This window comes from Mytilus californianus, unplaced genomic scaffold, assembly GCF_021869535.1.
Source record: "Mytilus californianus isolate M0D057914Y unplaced genomic scaffold, xbMytCali1.0.p SCAF_7, whole genome shotgun sequence".
Classification (NCBI taxonomy): Eukaryota; Metazoa; Mollusca; class Bivalvia; order Mytilida; family Mytilidae; genus Mytilus; species Mytilus californianus.
The window spans coordinates 7,806,118-7,826,803 of record NW_026262723.1 but is presented as its reverse complement, the minus strand read 5'-3'; the positions used below and the strand labels follow the sequence as shown (position 1 = coordinate 7,826,803).

Sequence of the window (20,686 nt, the reverse complement as noted above, 5' to 3'; positions counted from 1 at the left end):
AGCAACCCTTTTTAAACGAATAAGCGAAATACCAAAGCATAATTCAACAAAAATAGATGACATCTAGAGGTAATCATTCGGCCTTAAGCAATGTCCAAGTGACCGCAGACATTCATTTATGTATACAAATTCTTATAAAAGGAAAAACTATGTAAGCGACAACTGAATCACACCATAAACAACCCCTTAAACATATAGCGAGGTAAGACTGATTGTGAGAACTCAAAATGAGCATGCACTTGACATTTTTCAAAATGTATGTCATCTTCGAAACAAATAAGTACAGATATTATAAATCTATAACAGGAACCCTTTCACTGGATACTATTAGTTATCTTGATGTAATCAGGGGTGTACAGAATTTTACACCGTTGTTGAAAAATCATACACCCTGAGGCGCAGCCGAATGGGTGTATGAATTTTCAACAACGGTGTAAAATTCCGTACACCCCTTATTTCACCAAGATAACGAATTTATTTCTTGCGAACAATTCCTTTACTCATTTTTAAACCAGGATGTAAAATTGAAAAATGGTAATGAAAAATTTGCAGTGTAACATTTTTTTCAACGTCGATGTTCCTTCGAATTGTCAAATACTTTTTTTCTTTTTGGGGGGAAATTCAGAAAATTTGTGTTTTCTTTTGAATTTTCGGGAAAAAATTTTTTTATAAATATTTTTTTTTTATTCTTTTCAATTTTTTTCCTCAAATTTAATTAATTTTTTTTTTTTTTTTTTTTTTTTGCATTTTATCTTTTTTTCTTTATTTTGGCAAAATTTTATTTTTTTTAAATTTTTTGGCAAAAATTTTATTTATCCCGGGGTGAACAAGGGTGGGGTGTTATTTGCACCGGGGTAATTAACCAATCAGATTGCAGTATTTTTGCTGCATAAAAAATAAACAGATGTAACCATCGTTCCTGGTTTTTTAATTTCTATTCTACATTTACCAATTCATTACAGTTAACAACAATATGTATACGCTTACAATTTTTTAACAATTTTCATATTAAAGAAATAATCTAGTTTCTTGTAATCGAATGAACCGCTCATTACTTAGGCATTTCAGTTGGTCCATATTTTTCGTCAATCTATTAAATCAATATCTGGTTTGAAAGGTTAAAACTTATGTAATTCAAAACGAGATGATCTACTCGTCTTTTGATTTTTTTAATTGTTATTTATCAGGCCAAACAAGTCGATTCAAACACGCATGGACGTGAAAGGTGTGCACGATTTACTCATTTTGCGTATTTCTACGATTTAATTTCTCAAGAAACTTATAACAATCGCCTATCTTCTAGTGTAAAAAGAATTTATGAGGGTGCAGTTTTAAGATCAACAATCATTTGCACCTGCTATAACTTTGTAAATTTTAGACTTAACATTAAAAGAAAATACGATTAATAAAATGTATTCTGTAACCGAGTCCATGTGAACATATATCTTATGGTGTCCTCTGGCTATCCCAACATTTTGAAATTTCCTAATCTATCTTTTTTCTGACAAGGAAAGAAAATTGTTCTTATTGCAAAATATGTTGTTTAAGTCATTAGTGTCTATTGAATATCAGGTAAACTTACATATTTAAAGTTAAGAGAATGCGTTCAAATTTCTTTAATGGATAATACATTTAAAACTTTTTATTAAATAATAAATAATATTTACTCTTTTTGGGAAAACAAATTTTCAAGATGTTACAATTTTAGCGTTCATAAAACAATTGCATTATTCAAAAGGACGAGAGAATTAAATTATCTAATCGTAACTAAACTAAAATACCAGCTTCAGCATTAAATAAAAACCATTCTCAACTATCAGTACGTTATTATTTATTTCTAAAAGGATTTCATAATTAATAAAGAGCTGCGCCATGAGCGCATGATACGCCCGTCGCTTTAACGAGAATAAAGTTCCATTACTCCTCAATGTCATATCAGAAATTTATAAAACACTAAAGGGAGGTTATCTTAATAGATAAAAACCAGTCACCAAAGTTGATCAAAGTTTCATGAAAACTGCTCAAAGAACTTTTGAGTTATTGTCCGAAAATTGGAAAACCCCCCTTTTTTAATAAATAAAACCCCATAACTCAGAAACGTATAATCTAAAATTTATAAAAATCGAAAGGGGGCTCACATTAATAGATATTAACAATTCATCAAAGTTTCATGAAAACTGCGCAAAGCATTTTTGAGTTATTGTCCGAAAACTGGATAATCCCCCCTTTTTAATGAATAAAACCCCATAACTCGGAAACGTATAATCTAAAACTTATAAAAACCGAAAGTGAGCTCACATCAATAGATATAAACAATTCATCAAAGTTTCATGAAAACTGCTCAAAGCATTTTTGAGTTATTGTCTGAAAACTGGAAAATCCCCCCTTTTTTAATGAATAAAACCCCATAACTCGGAAACGTAAAATCTAAAATTTATAAAAATCGAAAAGGAGCTCACGTCAATAGATCTAAACAATTCACCAAAGTTTCATGCAAATTGGTTAAAGCGTTTTTGAGTTATCGTCCGACATGTTGACAACGGACGGACGGACAGACGGACGGACAACGGGCGTATAAAATGATTAACTATAATAACAAAATCATAAATATTTTGAAAATAAATGTTGCAGTAATAAATATAACTATTTGATCAATCTTAGCCAAGTAATTTGAGCATAATTAACATAGAATTATCTGTGACAATTTAGTGCTGTGTTCAATCAGAGGTTAGTGCCTCTGGAACATTATTGGTATGTTTCAATGACAATTAAATACTGTGTAAATGTTCCTCTCTTGTCGTTTGACATTATTTAATCATAACTTTTTAAATGTTTTCATCTCTAATAATTACTATTAATCATGTATAACATTGTACTATTCGAATTTTTTTTTTTTTTGCTCATAAAGCATAAACCACAAGTTTAACCTGGATTATTATATATAATCTTGGTTCATTAGTAAGTGTTGTTACAAATTAATATAACATTATCACTTTTTTACACAATAATTATAAGAACCCCAACATGAATTTCTTAAAATTGTAACAAATTAAAAATGTTAGAATAGACCATATCATTTATGAGAAAATATTCAACTTTCTAAATTTGACTTACATTTTAAGAGAAAAAGTATTCGTTTTCACTTTAAAATACTCTGTAGAGTATTCATAAACTAGTTTTACATCGTTTAAGATCTAAGGGGGCTGTTCTATTTCCCAAATTCCAGTCAGTTGTCGCTTGCTCTTCCTGTCTATTTTCCAGTAAAATTTAGGCATATGTTTGTTGAATTTATTAATAACTTGTTCTTTCAATTATAACGTAAATGTTTACAGCTGTATAGTTGCTTCATATAAAAGAAAGAAGATAGTGTACGATTGCCAGTGAGACAACTCTCCACCACAGTGAAATAACTATAGTTCATCGTACGGCTTTCAACAATGATCGAAACCCATACCGCATAGTTTTGCATAGTAGATGTTTTCTTTATCATTTCCTTTTTCATTGTGAGAAATAAATTCGATAACTAAACTTTTTCAGATTGTCTTAAGAGAAATGGTGGTACTGTAATATATGAGAAGAACAAGAAGATAAATTTAGCTAGTTGTTTTAATAATTCAAATTCTCACCACTTTGATTCTGTTAAAAACAAACTGTTGTCTAAAAAATGATTAAAGTAAAAGCCCCTCTGAGGGTTAATGAAGATAGAACTGAGTAAGAAAGAGAGAAGAAACGATATGGAAATAAATCAAGGAAATAAAACAAGATATGTTATGTTAATATTAAGTATTATTAATAGCCATTACTTTTTAAAGTTTTTAAAGTTACATTTGTCACAAAAATATTTTCATATTTCGTTTTGTAGTATTTACTAATAGACGAAATTGTATACGTATTTTGTTAATTTTTAGCCGACTTCAAGAAAGTTCAATTAGGTCTATATGCAGTGGAACTTTTGCTGAGCTAACAAATTTAAAAGAGATGTAAGTATAGTGTATAAGCATCAATTTAGTGAGCGTCTAGTAATATAAAATTGCTGATGTATACTGCACTAACCGTTACGTATGGTACTTTTTTTGTCCATGAAGGTTTATTCAGATTAACATTGACTTCAATGATTATTCAGGTCGACTGGGCTTTTTCAGGTGATCGTTGTCTTGGTGACATAGCCAGGTCGATTTCAATTATTCATAGATTTGTTGCCTTATTAGCATATTCAGGTCGACTTGGCTTACTTAGTCTTCGTTAACTTATTTCACATTGTCTTTCAAATTTTCAATGGACAACAGGTGTTTGATGGATTTATTACTAAATTATTATGAGAACGACGTTGCTAAAAAGTCATTGCAAGGATAAACTTGTCTGAACGTCGCTATTAGGGCACACTTGTCTAGAATTAGTAAAGGCGGTATGGTTACGACTAGAATATTTGAAAGTTATTCTATTAGAATGAAAGTGTTGCTCACAAACGTTTTATTTATTTGGCATCGAGCATACCTTATTAGCCATAATTTATTCATTAGTAATTACAAAAGGTAAAAAAAAATACCGACTTCTTATGATCGCTACACTTACAGCACTTTTCAGTCAATGTTAGAGAAATACTATTTTCTTAATGGATACACATCTAAATACGTGGTGGTTATATTAAAAGTTTAACAGCTAAGTCATTGCAAATATTAACTTAATATCAATTCTCTCTACAAATGTAAAGTTCGGCTTGAGAAAATATATAAAGTATTACCTTCTCAAATGTATGCAGAAGTACAAAAATACTGTTACTATCCAACGTTATTGGTACAATTATAAGAAAATGTTGGAGTTTCCAGAATTATTGTGTTACATTCCCATCATAGATAATGATAGGACATTACATGTCATGGCTTTTTCAAAGAAAAGGAGTGGCAGTTAATTTCAACGTACATATGAATTAAAAACTTAGATAATCTTTCCCTACTTATTGCACTTTGTATGATAAAAAGAAACAGCTAACTATTTACAGAAACAGCCATACGATGACCTATAGCTGTTAATTTCTACATGTATGTCATTTGGTCTCTGCTGAGAGTTGTCTCATTTGCAATTATACCATATCTTCTTATTCTTATATTGTTCTTTCTAAGTATGTATGATCATGTGATCAGTTCGGAAAAGATATTAACCGGCACATTCTTTTAACTATTCATTCTAAGAAAACCCATGGTACGAGATGTTGTGTTGACCATACAAAATTTGACAAATATGCCCAAGTAAATTACTTATCATCAAAAAATGAAAACAGCACTTTATAAATTGTATGCGTCCGAAGCGCTTTTTTTAATTGACCTACATCAGAAAGCTCAAAAGCAAATATTTGAAAGCGAAGGATGTATAAGTAAAAAGACACACGAGGAGCTTTATGACAATTAAGTACGGACTTTAAAACAATGTCAAATTCATAAAGTTTTGCCTCAGAAAGTTGGTACCTTAGTTTCTTAAAATGTTTTTGATCCATAAAGGAAGATTCAAGAAAGTTATGTTATAGGTCATGTCAATACCAAAGCACTAATTGCTTAGCTGGTAATACATCAGGGACTAATAGTCCACCAGCAGCGGTATAGACCCAGTGCTATCACGAATGTAAATAACAGTTTGTTTTATGCGTCCGTAGAACTATCCTTGGTTTACCTTGTTGTCAAGTTAAATGCTGCCAATCTAATCTTTACAAAATTCTGTAGAGATTTGGAAGATAACGAGAACACCATGGAATGCTGTGAAGTACAAAGATTTATCACATGGATACAACAGAATCCGTCAATAAAAGTTCATGGTAAATGTAGACATCAATCTCAGTCAACAGTAATCCAAACATTTACTGTAACCGAGTGTCCTCCTCCAGGTAAGTAATTCTGTAAACTAAAACATGGCAGTATATTTTCCTCCTTGCACGTACTATGTTGGTTGAATTCGGTAAAGTTAATTAGTGATTAGAATATATTTTCAAGATGATGAAAGACTCCTATTTTTCTTTCAATCACGAACAAGTTACTTTTCATCTGTGCTCGATTCACCCTCTGAAAAAAAATATAAAATTGATATGTGTCTTCAAGAAATTCAAACAAGTTTGATATGTAATTTCTTGCATGAAGCTTTTGTTATAGTTATTGACGATTCACCTGCACGGATGATTTGCAAATGAAGATTTTAAATTGCTCATGTTTCTGACATAAGACAAACAAAATAGTTCTCTGTAGCAAGGTTAACAATTGGTAAATGTAGTGGTTGTGTTGATGCCCTTTTGGCCTTGATGCTTCTAAATGGTTAAGTATGCGAATCCCGTGGGCCCAAAATTGTGGTCAAGAGAGTACAACAGTCCTTGTATACTAGATTAACCTCCAACATTGTTTGTTTGTTTCTTCTAGAAATTTGATAACAAGTTCTAGTAATAATAGTAATTTAATAACTATTACTTAAATGAACAATTGCCGGTTGAGAGTACTGGATGAAGAGTATCCTAGAAAAATGCATCTTGCACATTTTTAAAAATCGATATCATAAAATTGAGAATGGAAATGGGGAATGTGTCAAAGCGACAACAACCCGACCATAGAGCAAACAACAGCCGAAGGCCACCAATGGGTCTTCAATGGAGCAAGAAACTCCCGCACCCGGAGGCGTCCTTCAGCTGGCCCCTAAACAGATATTATTTATAGTACACCCTTCAGTCGAATGTTGACTTTTAGATCCCTTAGTTACCCGCTCAAATGGAACATTTTGTTGTAAAATAATTATTTTATGTAGTATGTAATTGTACTTACGTTAAGGGTACAACTCCCTAGACAAAATTGACCTTGGATGAATTTGGTTGTCCTTTTTTTACATAACTTTATTTATTCATTTCATATTTTTGTGGATCGGAGATTAGTTGCCGAAATGTTTCTTGTATTTTGTCAGAGATCTTACTTGATAAAATGACTGATCAGGGCTATTTAGGCAAACTAGAAACAAATAAATATAATGGCACTTGACCAGTCTTATTTGAGAAAATACCTGTAGAGCTTATATCATATGTTTATATTATTCGTGTCAATGTATTGTATAGTTTATGGTTGTTGGACTTATTTTGGACCATGGGGAGTTTGTTCTAAAACATGTGGTGGAGGACAACAGTCCAGAACTAGAACATGCACTAATCCTCCTCCAGCTCATGGTGGTGACGAATGTCAGGGAAGTTATCAGCAGATTAAATCTTGTCAGGAACAACACTGTCCAGGTATGAATTAATATAAGCAGCTGAAGTGTAAATCCAATGTACTGATGTTACGTGTTATATATAATATTTTCATGGGATGGAACGCCTAATCGATGATTCAGCTAGATTTTCAAAGATTCGGGTCAACGTTCAATTTAATGAAAAATTATTCGATACATTTGTTTACAAGTTAAGTAAAAATGTTAAATTCCTTCAGAACGTTTATCATGTTTAGAGAGGAAGGTGGAAAATGTCCTGTCATTGGTTCTAATTCACTGCGAACAAATCCATGCAAAATAATTTGCTTGTAAAATCACTGGGATTTGTTTTAGTTTTACTCCAATATAGTAGCAACCCAACAGTATTTGGCACAAAAATTATCTCAAGATAACAATACTGTCTTAATCAATTGACATTGTCTTTCCCATATGACAAGCTAAATTACCCGATTTTAGATTAATCATTCATTACGTAGGCGCAATAAGACCAATTCTAGATAAGTACTTGTAGTTCATCAAATTTATAAGATAGTAAAAAAGTACATCAACAAAAAATTTAAAAATCGAACATTGAAACAAATAAATTCTAGTACTAGACAACCGCTACTTATGTACCTTACTTTACACAGATACAACCAAATAGTTGACTGGATTAAAGTATTTTTTTAGATTTTTCTTTGGGTTAAGATTTTAGCTTAGGCAATACGAACTCTTTTTATAACAGACGGACTTTTAGTTATAATTATGAATAAAAGGAAAGTAAGGGAATAAGTCAATGGGACGGCAAATTAATGACTCGAACAACCAAATACCATCTACGTTAATGAGACGTCAAAGTAACGACTCGAACAACCAAATACCATCTAGTGAGTACGTTAATGAGACGACAAATTAACGACTCGAACAACTAAATACCATCTACGTTATTGAGACGTCAAAGTAACGACTCGAACAACCAAATATCATCTACGTTAATGAGACGGCAAAGTAACGACTCGAACAACCAAATACCATCTACGTTAATGAGACGACAAATTAACGACTTGAACAACCAAATACCATCTACGTTAATGAGACGGCAAAGTAACGACTCGAACAACTAAATACCATCTACGTCAATGAGACGGCAAATTAACGACTCGAACAACCAAATTCCATCTACGTTAATGAGACGGCAAAGTAACGACTCGAACAACCAAATACCATCTACGTTATTTAGACTGGTTCCCTGTCCTTTATCTGTTTGACTCTGACGAGATTTTCGTTAACAAAGCCAAAAGTTAGAAAAAGTCAAATCCGAGACCATAGAAAACCTTTTTATGTCCAGTAAAAAGCTCTATTAGAATTTCTCCACATAAAAACTGTCATATGTTGCCGTCAATCCTCATCTCCTGATGTATATACAGTATTATTTAATAAGTTTGATGTGTCTTTGATGAATCTACATTAATTTCATCATGGGATTGTAATTACAGGTACCCCAGAATATGGGTAAGTTACTATTGAAATTCGGTGGACAAAATGTGGTTCTCTGTTTAAACAAAGAGTTAAACTTAAGGATACGCCCGATAAAGGCTGCGCCCTCTAGCGTTCTATAGATCTTCGCATGTTTAGGTTTTATAACATATTTGGCTTTAAAATGTTTGGGATTGAGCGTTCCTGATGAAGTAAATTCAGAAAAGCGCTCTAGACGCACGAAATTAAAAAAAGTGTTATTTTCATTAATTATATATTACTTAGTTAGTAGTTAAAACATGTAAATTGTATGTGTAATATGATCAATGGCAATCGTGCTGTATCAACCATCCGTGATTATATCGATATCAGTCACGGTTGCAAAGGCTTTATCACACCCTTAATCTGTATGACGTCATGTCATCGACAAGAGTCACCGTTGCAGAGGCTTTATCAAACCTCTAATCTGTATGACATCACGTCACATAAAAAAATTCTACTTGAGATATATAATAAAGTGTATATGATATGGTTTTTTTCAATATCACACACCGTATCCACCCTCAACCAATAAAATCCCTCGAGCAGAGCTCTTGGGATTATATTGGTGTCTCGGGTTGATACGGATGTGATATTGGAAAAGCCATATAATATTCTCTATTTATTGAACTAATTTTTCATCAATTGTCTACCATTTTCCTCTACTGACTCCTTTTGAGTAAAAGGTAAACCTCTGATAAGATTATCGATTTTAGACCAGACTTACTGTCCTCCGTACTACCATTCGGATCTCGGCTGGCTATGTCTTATATAGTAAGAATCGGAAAACATTGATACTGTTAGCCAAAGTCGATATCATGGGTGTTCATTTTACGCATTTATATAACCCGACTTCGAATTAGGTGTTACTGAGGTCTTTATATTGGTCGCCCAATTCATTTTTTAGTAGAAATGAATTAGTCTCAAAAAAGTCCCACACGGAGAGAGAAAAACATTTATCCCCGGCTTAGTATATTTCTAGGATTTTGATTGGTTAACGCACGTCGTTACAAAACCCATAGCCCCTGGGTGTTGCTAACCCATAAACCCGGACGTTGCTATCCATTACCCCGGTGGACGTCACGCGCGTTTTCCTTAGTTCCATGGTTGTTCCTTGTGAAATATAGAATTCTGTAGAATATCCATGATGTCTGTAATTAAATATTTAATCAACTAACGATTTTATCTTATTATGTCGATCATTTGCACTCATTTAAGTAAATGCATCACTTGGCTGCCACATTGTCATTGAATTGAACTACTGACCTAGCTATGCAAATGACCCACACCGTCTATGATGTAACTCTCACAACATTGAGCGCCAAATTCGACCCATTCCAGTTTCTCTGTCTCCGGATTAAAAACGTCTTATATTTGAATACCTGTAGGGTTCTACCACAGGTACCCTACACCCCGTAAAAAATATGTCGAATTCCCAAATTTCAATATAAGATTTATATAAAATGAAAAAAACGTTGCTTTCACGTTACACTTTGTGGTCGAATTTCTCTAAAAATGGCCAGATTTGGACTAAGACCGGGGATAAATTCGTTATCTACGTTCATATCCGTAGATATGGATATTTTAACACCCTTCAGTACCCTGTACACCATTCGGCTTCGCCTCAGGGTGTACTTGGATACTTCAGGGTGTTAAAATATCCATATCTACGGATATGAACGTAGATAACTTATAGTAACGTCGTGACGGCGAGCGACTTCAAAATCGTTTTTCTGGTTATTAAACTTTGTTTTTATACCAATGAAAAAAACAGCAAAAAACGAATCTGGTGACCCTCTTATATATTTTCGTATCATAAAACGGAAATATCAAAACTAATAACGTATCATTTAAAATTAAAAAAAGTGTTAATTTCATTAATTATATATTACTTAGTTAGTAGTTAAAACATGTAAATTGTATGTGTAATATGATCAATGGCAATCGTGCTGTATCAACCATCCGTGATTATATCGATATCAGTCACGGTTGCAAAGGCTTTATCACACCCTTAATCTGTATGACGTCATGTCATCGACAAGAGTCACCGTTGCAGAGGCTTTATCAAACCTCTAATCTGTATGACATCACGTCACATAAAAAAATTCTACTTGAGATATATAATAAAGTGTATATGATATGTTTTTTTTCAATATCACACACCGTATCCACCCTCAACCAATAAAATCCTTCGAGCAGAGCTCTTGGGATTATATTGGTGTCTCGGGTTGATACGGATGTGATATTGGAAAAGCCATATAATATTCTCTATTTATTGAACTAATTTTTCATCAATTGTCTACCATTTTCCTCTACTGACTCCTTTTGAGTAAAAGGTAAACCTCTGATAAGATTATCGATTTTAGACCAGACTTACTGTCCTCCGTACTACCATTCGGATCTCGGCTGGCTATGTCTTATATAGTAAGAATCGGAAAACATTGATACTGTTAGCCAAAGTCGATATCATGGGTGTTCATTTTACGCATTTATATAACCCGACTTCGAATTAGGTGTTACTGAGGTCTTTATATTGGTCGCCCAATTCATTTTTTAGTAGAAATGAATTAGTCTCAAAAAAGTCCCACACGGAGAGAGAAAAACATTTATCCCCGGCTTAGTATATTTCTAGGATTTTGATTGGTTAACGCACGTCGTTACAAAACCCATAGCCCCTGGGTGTTGCTAACCCATATACCCGGACGTTGCTATCCATTACCCCGGTGGACGTCACGCGCGTTTTCCTTAGTTCCATGGTTGTTCCTTGTGAAATATAGAATTCTGTAGAATATCCATGATGTCTGTAATTAAATATTTAATCAACTAACGATTTTATCTTATTATGTCGATCATTTGCACTCATTTAAGTAAATGCATCACTTGGCTGCCACATTGTCATTGAATTGAACTACTGACCTAGCTATGCAAATGACCCACACCGTCTATGATGTAACTCTCACAACATTGAGCGCCAAATTCGACCCATTCCAGTTTCTCTGTCTCCGGATTAAAAACGTCTTATATTTGAATACCTGTAGGGTTCTACCACAGGTACCCTACACCCCGTAAAAAATATGTCGAATTCCCAAATTTCAATATAAGATTTATATAAAATGAAAAAAACGTTGCTTTCACGTTACACTTTGTGGTCGAATTTCTCTAAAAATGGCCAGATTTGGACTAAGACCGGGGATAAATTCGTTATCTACGTTCATATCCGTAGATATGGATATTTTAACACCCTTCAGTACCCTGTACACCATTCGGCTTCGCCTCAGGGTGTACTTGGATACTTCAGGGTGTTAAAATATCCATATCTACGGATATGAACGTAGATAACTTATAGTAACGTCGTGACGGCGAGCGACTTCAAAATCGTTTTTCTGGTTATTAAACTTTGTTTTTATACCAATGAAAAAAACAGCAAAAAACGAATCTGGTGACCCTCTTATATATTTTCGTATCATAAAACGGAAATATCAAAACTAATAACGTATCATTTTTAAACACTGCTATAGACAGAAAAGTAAAAAAATGCATTTTTCGACGCATTGTACGTACATAATATACATGTAATGTATTTTTTTTTACCAAATTTTATAGATTGTATCACTGGAAGTATAAGTGCTACATGTATCACTTTTTTCTATTATTTACATCGGTTCAATGAGTTCTAAATGTCTAAATGCATGCAAAATATAATCAAATTCCGAAATACGTTTTTCTTCTGTGTATTGTTTTATTATCTGACGTTTGTTTTGTGTAGTTTTTTTAGCTCACCTTTCCTTAAAGGCCAAGTGAGCTTTTCTCATCACTTGGCGTCCGTCGTCCGTCGTCGTCGTCGTCGTTAACTTTTAAAAAAATCTTCTCCTCTGAAACTACTGGCCCAAATTTAACCAAACTTGGCCACAGTCATCATTTGGGTAAAAATAGAACATAGGGATAAAATATAGATTTTGGCTTATATCTCTGAAACCAAAGCATTAAGAGCAAATCTGCCATGTGTAAAATTGTTCATCAGGTCAAGATCTATCTGCCCTGACATTTTCAGACAAATCAGACAACCCGTTGTTGGGTTGCTGCCCCTGAATTGGTAATTTTAAGAAAATTTTGCAGTTTTTGGTTATTATCTTACATATTATTATAGATAGAGATAAACTGTAAACAGCAATAATGTACAGCAAAGTAAGATCTACAAATGAGTCAACATGACCAAAATGGTCAATTGACCCCTTAAGGAGTTATTGCCCTTTATAGTCAATTTTTAACAATTTTTTGTAAATTTTTGTAATCTTTTACAAAATCTTCTCCTCTGAAACTACTTAGACAAATTTAACCAAACTTGGCCACAACCATCATTAGGGTATTTTATTTAAAAAATGTGTCCGATGACCCCGCTTACCAACCAACATGGCCGACATGGCTAAAAATAGGACATAGGGGTAAAATGCAGATTTTGGCTTATATCTTTCACTTTAAAATCACAAAAATGATCAGCATGGCAAGATCTATTAAAAAGTCAAATTTTGCCGATATAGTTAGTAGACTGTCACTCTTCATAGGAGTGATTGCCCTTAAATGAGGATTTTTTTTTACCCTCTTTTGTGTTTTGAGCAAAAACTAAAGAAGATAGAGAGAAACTAAACAGATTAAAAGATCAGTAATACAAGATCAACAAAATAGAGATTTTTGCCAAGAAGTCTTTTCTCGTCTACAATGTTGGAGAGTGTCCTTTGTTTGATATGCACATAGACCAAGGTGAGCGACACAGGCTCTTTAGAGCCTCTAGTCTTTTTTTTATCGTGATGCTGTTTTCCATTTCCTCTTTTAAATTTATTAAAGTATCAATTGCTGCTTGGTAACGGTAGGTTTTTCCAAATGGGTCGATCCGAATGAAGTGTGGTACATTCGCCTGCTAATTGTTGAAAAAATTATGAAAGTTTTCATTTTGCAGACTAATCCCTTTAGGGATTTAGAGTCCAAAGCGATTTCACCGATTTGGATGCCAACCGAATTAAAACCCGTTAAACTGGATTTGGGAAAAGTAAACGATCGCACGTAGAAACGGCGCATTTAACACCTACACCACCATTCCTTAAACATGTAGACGCTGAAATTCAGGCAGATTTTTCCTTTCGGTATTTGTTAAAAATTGAAAATATCTTATCCTTAACGATCGTTATAATTTTTTTTTTTTGGTAAATACAGAAAATATAGTATCGCTTCAATAACTGCTTTAATTTTTTTTTGTGTCTTTGACCAGAAGCGTTTTTCTCATTTGCACATGAAAACTAGCTGGAAGAATCATAAAGGAATTCTGCTTCCAATAGTGCTTGTCAAAATCAGAAAATTGATTTGGTTAAAAAATGACGTAAAATGTTTTGTTGTTTACAGTACTGACATAAGCGCTTATACATTAAGCTGATCAATGAACCGTAACGTAAAGGTTAAGTATCAAGTGACAACAACTTCGCCATAATTGTCCACGAATTAACTATGCTTTGTTTACCTTCTTAAATATCAAACTTTATGTAAGTAGTTTAAGCCGTTGTCGCCGGCTAAGCATATCCAGTGTCTCACATTCTGAGATTTCCTCGCAGTCTGGACATTGTGAATGTATTTTATTGAGACTATCAAAGATATGTACAGATTGGATAATACTTAGTCATGTTTTATGAATATTTAAAGCCCGAGGCATAGCCGAGGGTTTTAAATGTTCATAAAACATGACCAAGTAATGTCAGACCAATTTAGAACATATTCGCAGCTTCGAGAGACAGTACAAAATAAACCTCCCGTTGTAATAATCAATCCTTAATATGAGCTCACTTAAGTGTTAACATGGTAGATGGAATGAAATAGCAATGAGATAGTTTTGTGATAACTAAAAAGGATAAATTATTAAAAAATGGAGATTTCTTCCGCTTCAGGTACAATTAATACTCATACATCTAAAATTCCTTCATTTTAAAAAGAACACAATGTTATATAAATCAGTTTTTCTAAAATTGCTTAATTTTTGATAACGTCAAAACTCATCAATACATTTTAAAACCGACGATCGTTTCAACATCAATAGCTTACTTTTTTGTCAGTATATTTTTTTCTTTTTAGATCAACAATATCTTTTTTTTTTCTTAAAAAGAACCCATTGATTTTAAGGTCTCGTATACAAGTTAGATTAAATATTATTTTACCCACACATTTGCCCCCTTTTTTTTTGTTTTCGTTCTTAAATGTATAATTATATAACGTTTACAACATTAAAATCTCAACTTAGCATGCTTTTATAGTTCTATTCTCCTGTTATCATTTAATATATTCAGACAAACAACAGTACTCGTGTTTTTTTACTTTGCTCTTTTTCTATGGAAATTGCCTCAGGGGATTGTACACTTCGTTTGTGCAGTTTTTAAGCGTTCACTTTCGTAATTAATCTATTCATGTATAGCATTTTATAGTGCATGGAAAGCCATGTACTATGAAAAATAGAAGGCAAAATACTGATTTTCCATTGGACGAGAATGGGTGAGTATGTTCTGAGTTATCAACACGAATTCTCTACATACACCCCCAAATGGACAATTACGTTAAAGTATAACTTAAGACAATCACTGATGACGTTGTTCTAACCTTAGTCAGGAACATTTAGCAGGGTTAAGTAAGAATTTAGGTCAGATCTTGACCCTTTTAATCGAGATCAATGGAAGAGGGTCAGAATGAGGTCCTTCACTTCTGTATTCTTTAGTCATTTAGGTCGTTCTTTTTCCATTCGTTATAATTTTTGTCCATCATTCTCCATTTTCTATATTTTGCACCCATTATTCTCTATTCTCTTAATTTCAGCACCCCATTGTTCTCTATTTTACAAACCCCATTCAGACCCTCATGGAATAACAACAGGTACATACATGTAGTAAATATAATTGTGTTCTTACAAATTCAAAAGTGTTCTCTCTCTTTTTAGAAACAAAGGAAAAGGAAAGTGGTACAATCGTCTTTTTAATTTCTTAAAAAAGATGGTAGAAAGCGGCATTATCTCATTTCAATGGTAGAAAAAAAAGAGCATTGTGGGACATATTACATGTTTCCTTTGTGCTATTTATTGCGGGAATGTTCATTAAGTTGCCTACATTAACACATATATTGTGGATCATATAGAAAAGCAAATATTGTTATTTTTTTTTATTTAGGAGAGCATTCATGGTCTTTTTAATTTTGAAAAGCATTCTGATTGGGATTTTTTTTTATTTAGGGGACGCATTGTTGGCCTTTATTTGGGGAAAGCATTCAGGGTCTTTTATATTGTATGTATTTTCACAAAGATTTTTTTGTTTTACTTTCACACAAGCATTTGGGTATTACATGTATTTAGGAAAGCATTCGTGGTGATTGTCTATTATTTAAGAATGAAATTGTTATCTTTTGTTTAAAAGCATTCATGGTCTTAGTTCATTTAGGAAAACATGCATGGTCTTTTTATTTACGACAGCGTATATGGTCATTTTCATTTACAAAAGAAATCATTGTTTTCGAGTATGTCACAAGTCATTTGTAATTTTAAAATATATTTGAATCCTTTTTTCAAATACAAATGTATACAAAGTTTACGAAATTAAAAAAAAATGTTTCAGATCGTCATTTATTAACAACTGTTTTGATGCATAATTGTACATGTGAGACATTATTCTGTGTTTATAATTGTATTTGTATATAGAGGGAAACTGTTGGATTATTACAAATCACACATTTGTAGTATCGTAATTAACTTTTTTTTGTTGCTATTATTTATCAATGTTATTACATCTCCTTTCTATAACTGTAACACGAAAACAGGTTTATCACGTTGCTGTTTCTAAAAATTGTGAAAGGGTTAAAAAAAAACCAAGGCTTTTTGAAATCATTATAATGATATTTTTGTAACCGTCTTTTTCACCCAGCATTAAAATATTTTGGCCTTCTTTATATGATTAATTTTGAATTTGTCAGACATACCTGCACATTTAAATGAATACTGAAAGCAAAATCCCTGAAATCCGAATTTTATGACGGTATGAATAATTGCTGCAAATTTTTCAGCCACTTTGATACACAAATTATACTATGTTTCATTTTTTTTTTCGTATTTTCACCACATGATTTAAAAAAATCGGGTGAAAAAAGAGAACAAGTGTAAATCTACATAGAAAAATGTCACGTGATACAATTTTTTCCAATTCCACATTGAAACAACAACTATCTTGGAAACGTTTGCGATAACTTGGTTAGTCTTGAAAATGTATGATTTTTTTAACATATTTTCTTATGTGGTATATCTTGATTCTGTTTTTTTTTGTTTTTGTAATCTTGAATTTGGAATATTTGTTCACTATAGTCGCTTTATTTTTTATAATAAAATTTGGGTGAAAAAATCAATTATACCTTGAAGTTTTCGATGTTTAGCTTACCATTGATACGAATCGTTATCGTGGTATAAACATGCCTTCTCTTATAAAGAGAACAGATGTAGTATGATTGCCAATGACACGACTAGTAATAAATGTTTTCTGACCAAAGGACAAAAATGTGAACAATTAAAGGTCACGTACGATCTTCAACAATGAGCAAAACTCATACCGTGTAGTAAGCTATAAAAGTCAACAGGATGAAAAAATGGCAGACAATTCAAAAGAGACCAACATATCGGCCTGATTCATACTACAACAATAAATGAAAACAAAGTTATGGCAGACAGCAACAAACATTACAAACGAAAACAAAGTTATGGCAGACAGCAACAAACATTACAAACGAAAACCACTTACTTGCTGGCTCCTGTCTTGGGACGACATGCGCAAACACAACGTCGCAGGGTTAATAATAATAAAAAAAAAGGAGACGTGTTATGATTGCCAAGGAGATAACTATCCGACAAAGTGCAAACGAAGCGGATTTAAGACCGTATTGGTCACTGTACGACCGTCAACAATGAGCAAAACCACTGTCGTATATTCAGTTATAAAAGGCCCTGATATGACAAAACGTGAAACTATTCAAATTAGAAATGCAGGCTGATTTAGAAGACAAAAATAAACGAAAAACAAATAAGACAGACAGCAACTAACGACAACTACAGAAACAAACGGCTTCAGACTTTGGACAGACACCTATATGATTTGGAGGAGTTTAACATGTTTGTGAGCGCTCAAACCTCATCCTAATTCGGGATAATCGTGTAACAACACAACACATTAAAAATCAGTTGGAAAGAGCTTGACTCATCAGATTGCTACTAAGCCCAAAAAACCAATAACACAGAGAAAAAATACACAAAGGACCGATCTTGGAAAACTCGCAGTTACTAAAAGCTAGTCAAAGGCCCAAATACAACATATAAACAAACCATGCCGTATTCTCCTAGACGTAATTGTCAATCAGAACACTTCCAATGGATTTAGTTTAAAGACGACATAAACACTGTGAGTAAAGCACGACCTTGTCGAATACCAAATATAAGTAACGATAGAAAATAGGGCCATACGTGTTAATACCTAAATAGCAATACATGGACGGATATGTGTTAAACTCTTAAAAATAAAATTAATTTGAGTACCTATAAAGACAATATTCAAAGATCCTTCTACAATGCTTAATTGACAATGAGTTTATTTAAACAATAAGTTTATATGAGTCGTTGTCCTCCTTTCCTCGCTCATGGCTTGTCACGTGACTTGTTTCCTGGTGAAATTGTCATAAGCAACAAGACGTGTATCATTATAGGGTTAATCTGCCACACATAAAAGTCCCCAATAAGAAATCACGCCAGTGGATGGAATAATTTATTCCCTAATGTGTATGTCCTTTAAGCAATTTGTCTTCTGATCTCATCATATTGAACTAGAGATATTTGTCCTCTGCATGTATTTTTCATTTTTTGTTATATGCACTACGTCACCTTTATTTTAATTGTCCGAATCCGTAAGCATGATGGAATACACTTTAGGCTCATTCAGTTCAAAATGTCAATATCTTAGTCCTCGTTTTGTGATGGAAACATACATAAAAAGTCTTACACATTAACATCTAAAAAAAAAGGCCAACGGTATTTGAATGCTGGTACAACACTTGCAAGTGTAACAAATTGATGACAGATTAGAAATATAGGATTATATGAGCCTAGCTCTAGTCAGTTAACGTTTAGGCAAAAATATGTGGCCAACGAGAAGACTAAATATGTTGCCAACGAGAAGACTAAATATGTGGTCAACGAGAAGATTAAATATGTGGCCAATGAGAAGACTAAAAATGTGGCTAACGAAATGACTAAATATGTGGCCAACGAGAAGATTAAGTATGTGGCCAACCAGAAGACTAAATATGTGGCCACCGAGAAGACTAAATATGTGGGCAACCAGAAGACTAAATATGTGGCCAACCAGAAGACTAAATATGTGGCCATCGAGAAGACTAAATACGTGGCCAACGAGAAGACTTAATCTGTGGTCAATTAGAAGACTAAATATGTGGCCAACGAGAAGACTAAATATGTTGCCAACGAGAAGACTAAATATGTGGTCAACGAGAAGACTAAATATGTGGTCAACGAGAAGACTAAATGTGTGGGCAACGAGAAGACTAAATATGTGTTCAACAAGAAGACTTATCAAATGTCTAAATAACTTGATAGCATTGCCGATATTGTATCTATAAAATATAAAATCAATTTGTTATCATTGTCTTGAAAGTTGAGCCACCGAAATCTTTTTTTTTTTAAATTGTATAAAAGAAATCACCTTCGTAAAGAAATCAATCTTCCTGTGAAAAGGATGCGCAACATCATTTCTTTCTAATTTAATAAATCGTACTCATATAAATATTACAAAGAAAGTGCATTTTTACCATTAACCCTCTTACACATCGTGACAACATTCATATAAAACATCAATAAAAGCTATATAGTTAAAGCAATTAAATTAGTGTCTCCTCCATGACAGTCTTGAACAAGCTAGATATTAAATAAACGACACTGCTAATTTTTAGTGTTTGGTACAGGTTGGCTGTCACTGTGCAACACAGTTTAACAAAGAGCCCTATGGGGAAAAAAGAGAACCCTTTTTGTCAGAAAACACTGTCAAACATCCAAACTGATCTGTGTCCACACTTGTTAAAGCAACAACATATAAATGCGAAGAACACGAAAGCTACTTAATATGCGCACGACACAAGGATTTCAAGTTAAGTCATTATCTTTGTAATTTTGTCATTTGTTAAGATTAATTATAAAATTATATTGGTTAATGACATATATAAAAGGGTACAATATTCTACCTAGACTATATTCTATTCACAATACATACATGTAAACATCGTCAGGGACATGTATCTTACTCTGTGGAAGTTGGTTCTTGTTTTTCTTGTAACTTGTCACTTGTGCCAATATTTACTACAGGATAATTTGGTTTTCATCATAAACAAATATTTTAAAAGTATGATTCCTCTAATTGATATTTTGTATGTCTTTTTTTCAAATTAACGTTGGCTGTTTGGTTGCTGTCACATTAACGTCTTTATAATAAGTACAACTAGGTCAAGGATATCTTTATAATAAGTATAGCTAGGTCAAGGATACAGTGTAAAACTTAACTTTCCAATCATTTAATTTATATGATATTGTTGTGAAATCGTGTCCTAAATTTTCCATTTATTTAAAATTTATGTTCACAAATTATATAAGTTGGTTATTACAGAACATTGTATTTGTAATGTACTTTTGATAACCTTGCTGTTGGAAATTTATTAGGACATTCAACTGTCGACATTTTTATATATGAAGTCTTGATTTCTGTGACTCCAACATGGTAAAATCCGACCTGCGACCTTGAGGGTTAGACGGGCGACCTTGTGACATGATGTCTAATTTAAAAGGATCTGTGACCTTTAAAAATGTTCAACAACGAGAATTAGATTAGGTTAGAACTGTGTCGTT

General features: G+C 32.9%; 1 protein-coding gene and 1 long non-coding RNA gene across 8 annotated transcripts in view; one reads left to right on the top strand and one right to left on the bottom strand.

The window, feature by feature from the left end:
• The window catches only part of LOC127708985 (coadhesin-like), a 152,936-nt gene extending 137,078 nt beyond the window's left edge, over positions 1-15,858 (top strand). For 3 of the 7 annotated variants that reach the window (XM_052214239.1, XM_052214234.1, XM_052214238.1), the window contains exons 3-7: positions 3,909-3,980; positions 5,715-5,875; positions 7,079-7,249; positions 8,703-8,718; positions 15,689-15,858. In XM_052214239.1, the coding sequence (XP_052070199.1) occupies positions 3,909-3,980; positions 5,715-5,875; positions 7,079-7,249; positions 8,703-8,718; positions 15,689-15,776 (508 nt within the window). In that variant the 3' untranslated portion in view covers positions 15,777-15,858. The remainder of the gene's footprint in view (positions 1-3,908; positions 3,981-5,714; positions 5,876-7,078; positions 7,250-8,702; positions 8,719-15,688) is intronic. The other 4 variants (XM_052214235.1, XM_052214236.1, XM_052214240.1 and 1 more) reach the window with 4 other exon arrangements.
• LOC127709004 (uncharacterized) overlaps positions 1-20,686 on the bottom strand; it is a 149,825-nt gene that overhangs the window by 50,796 nt on the left and 78,343 nt on the right. The gene's annotated exons all lie outside the window — the stretch shown is intronic.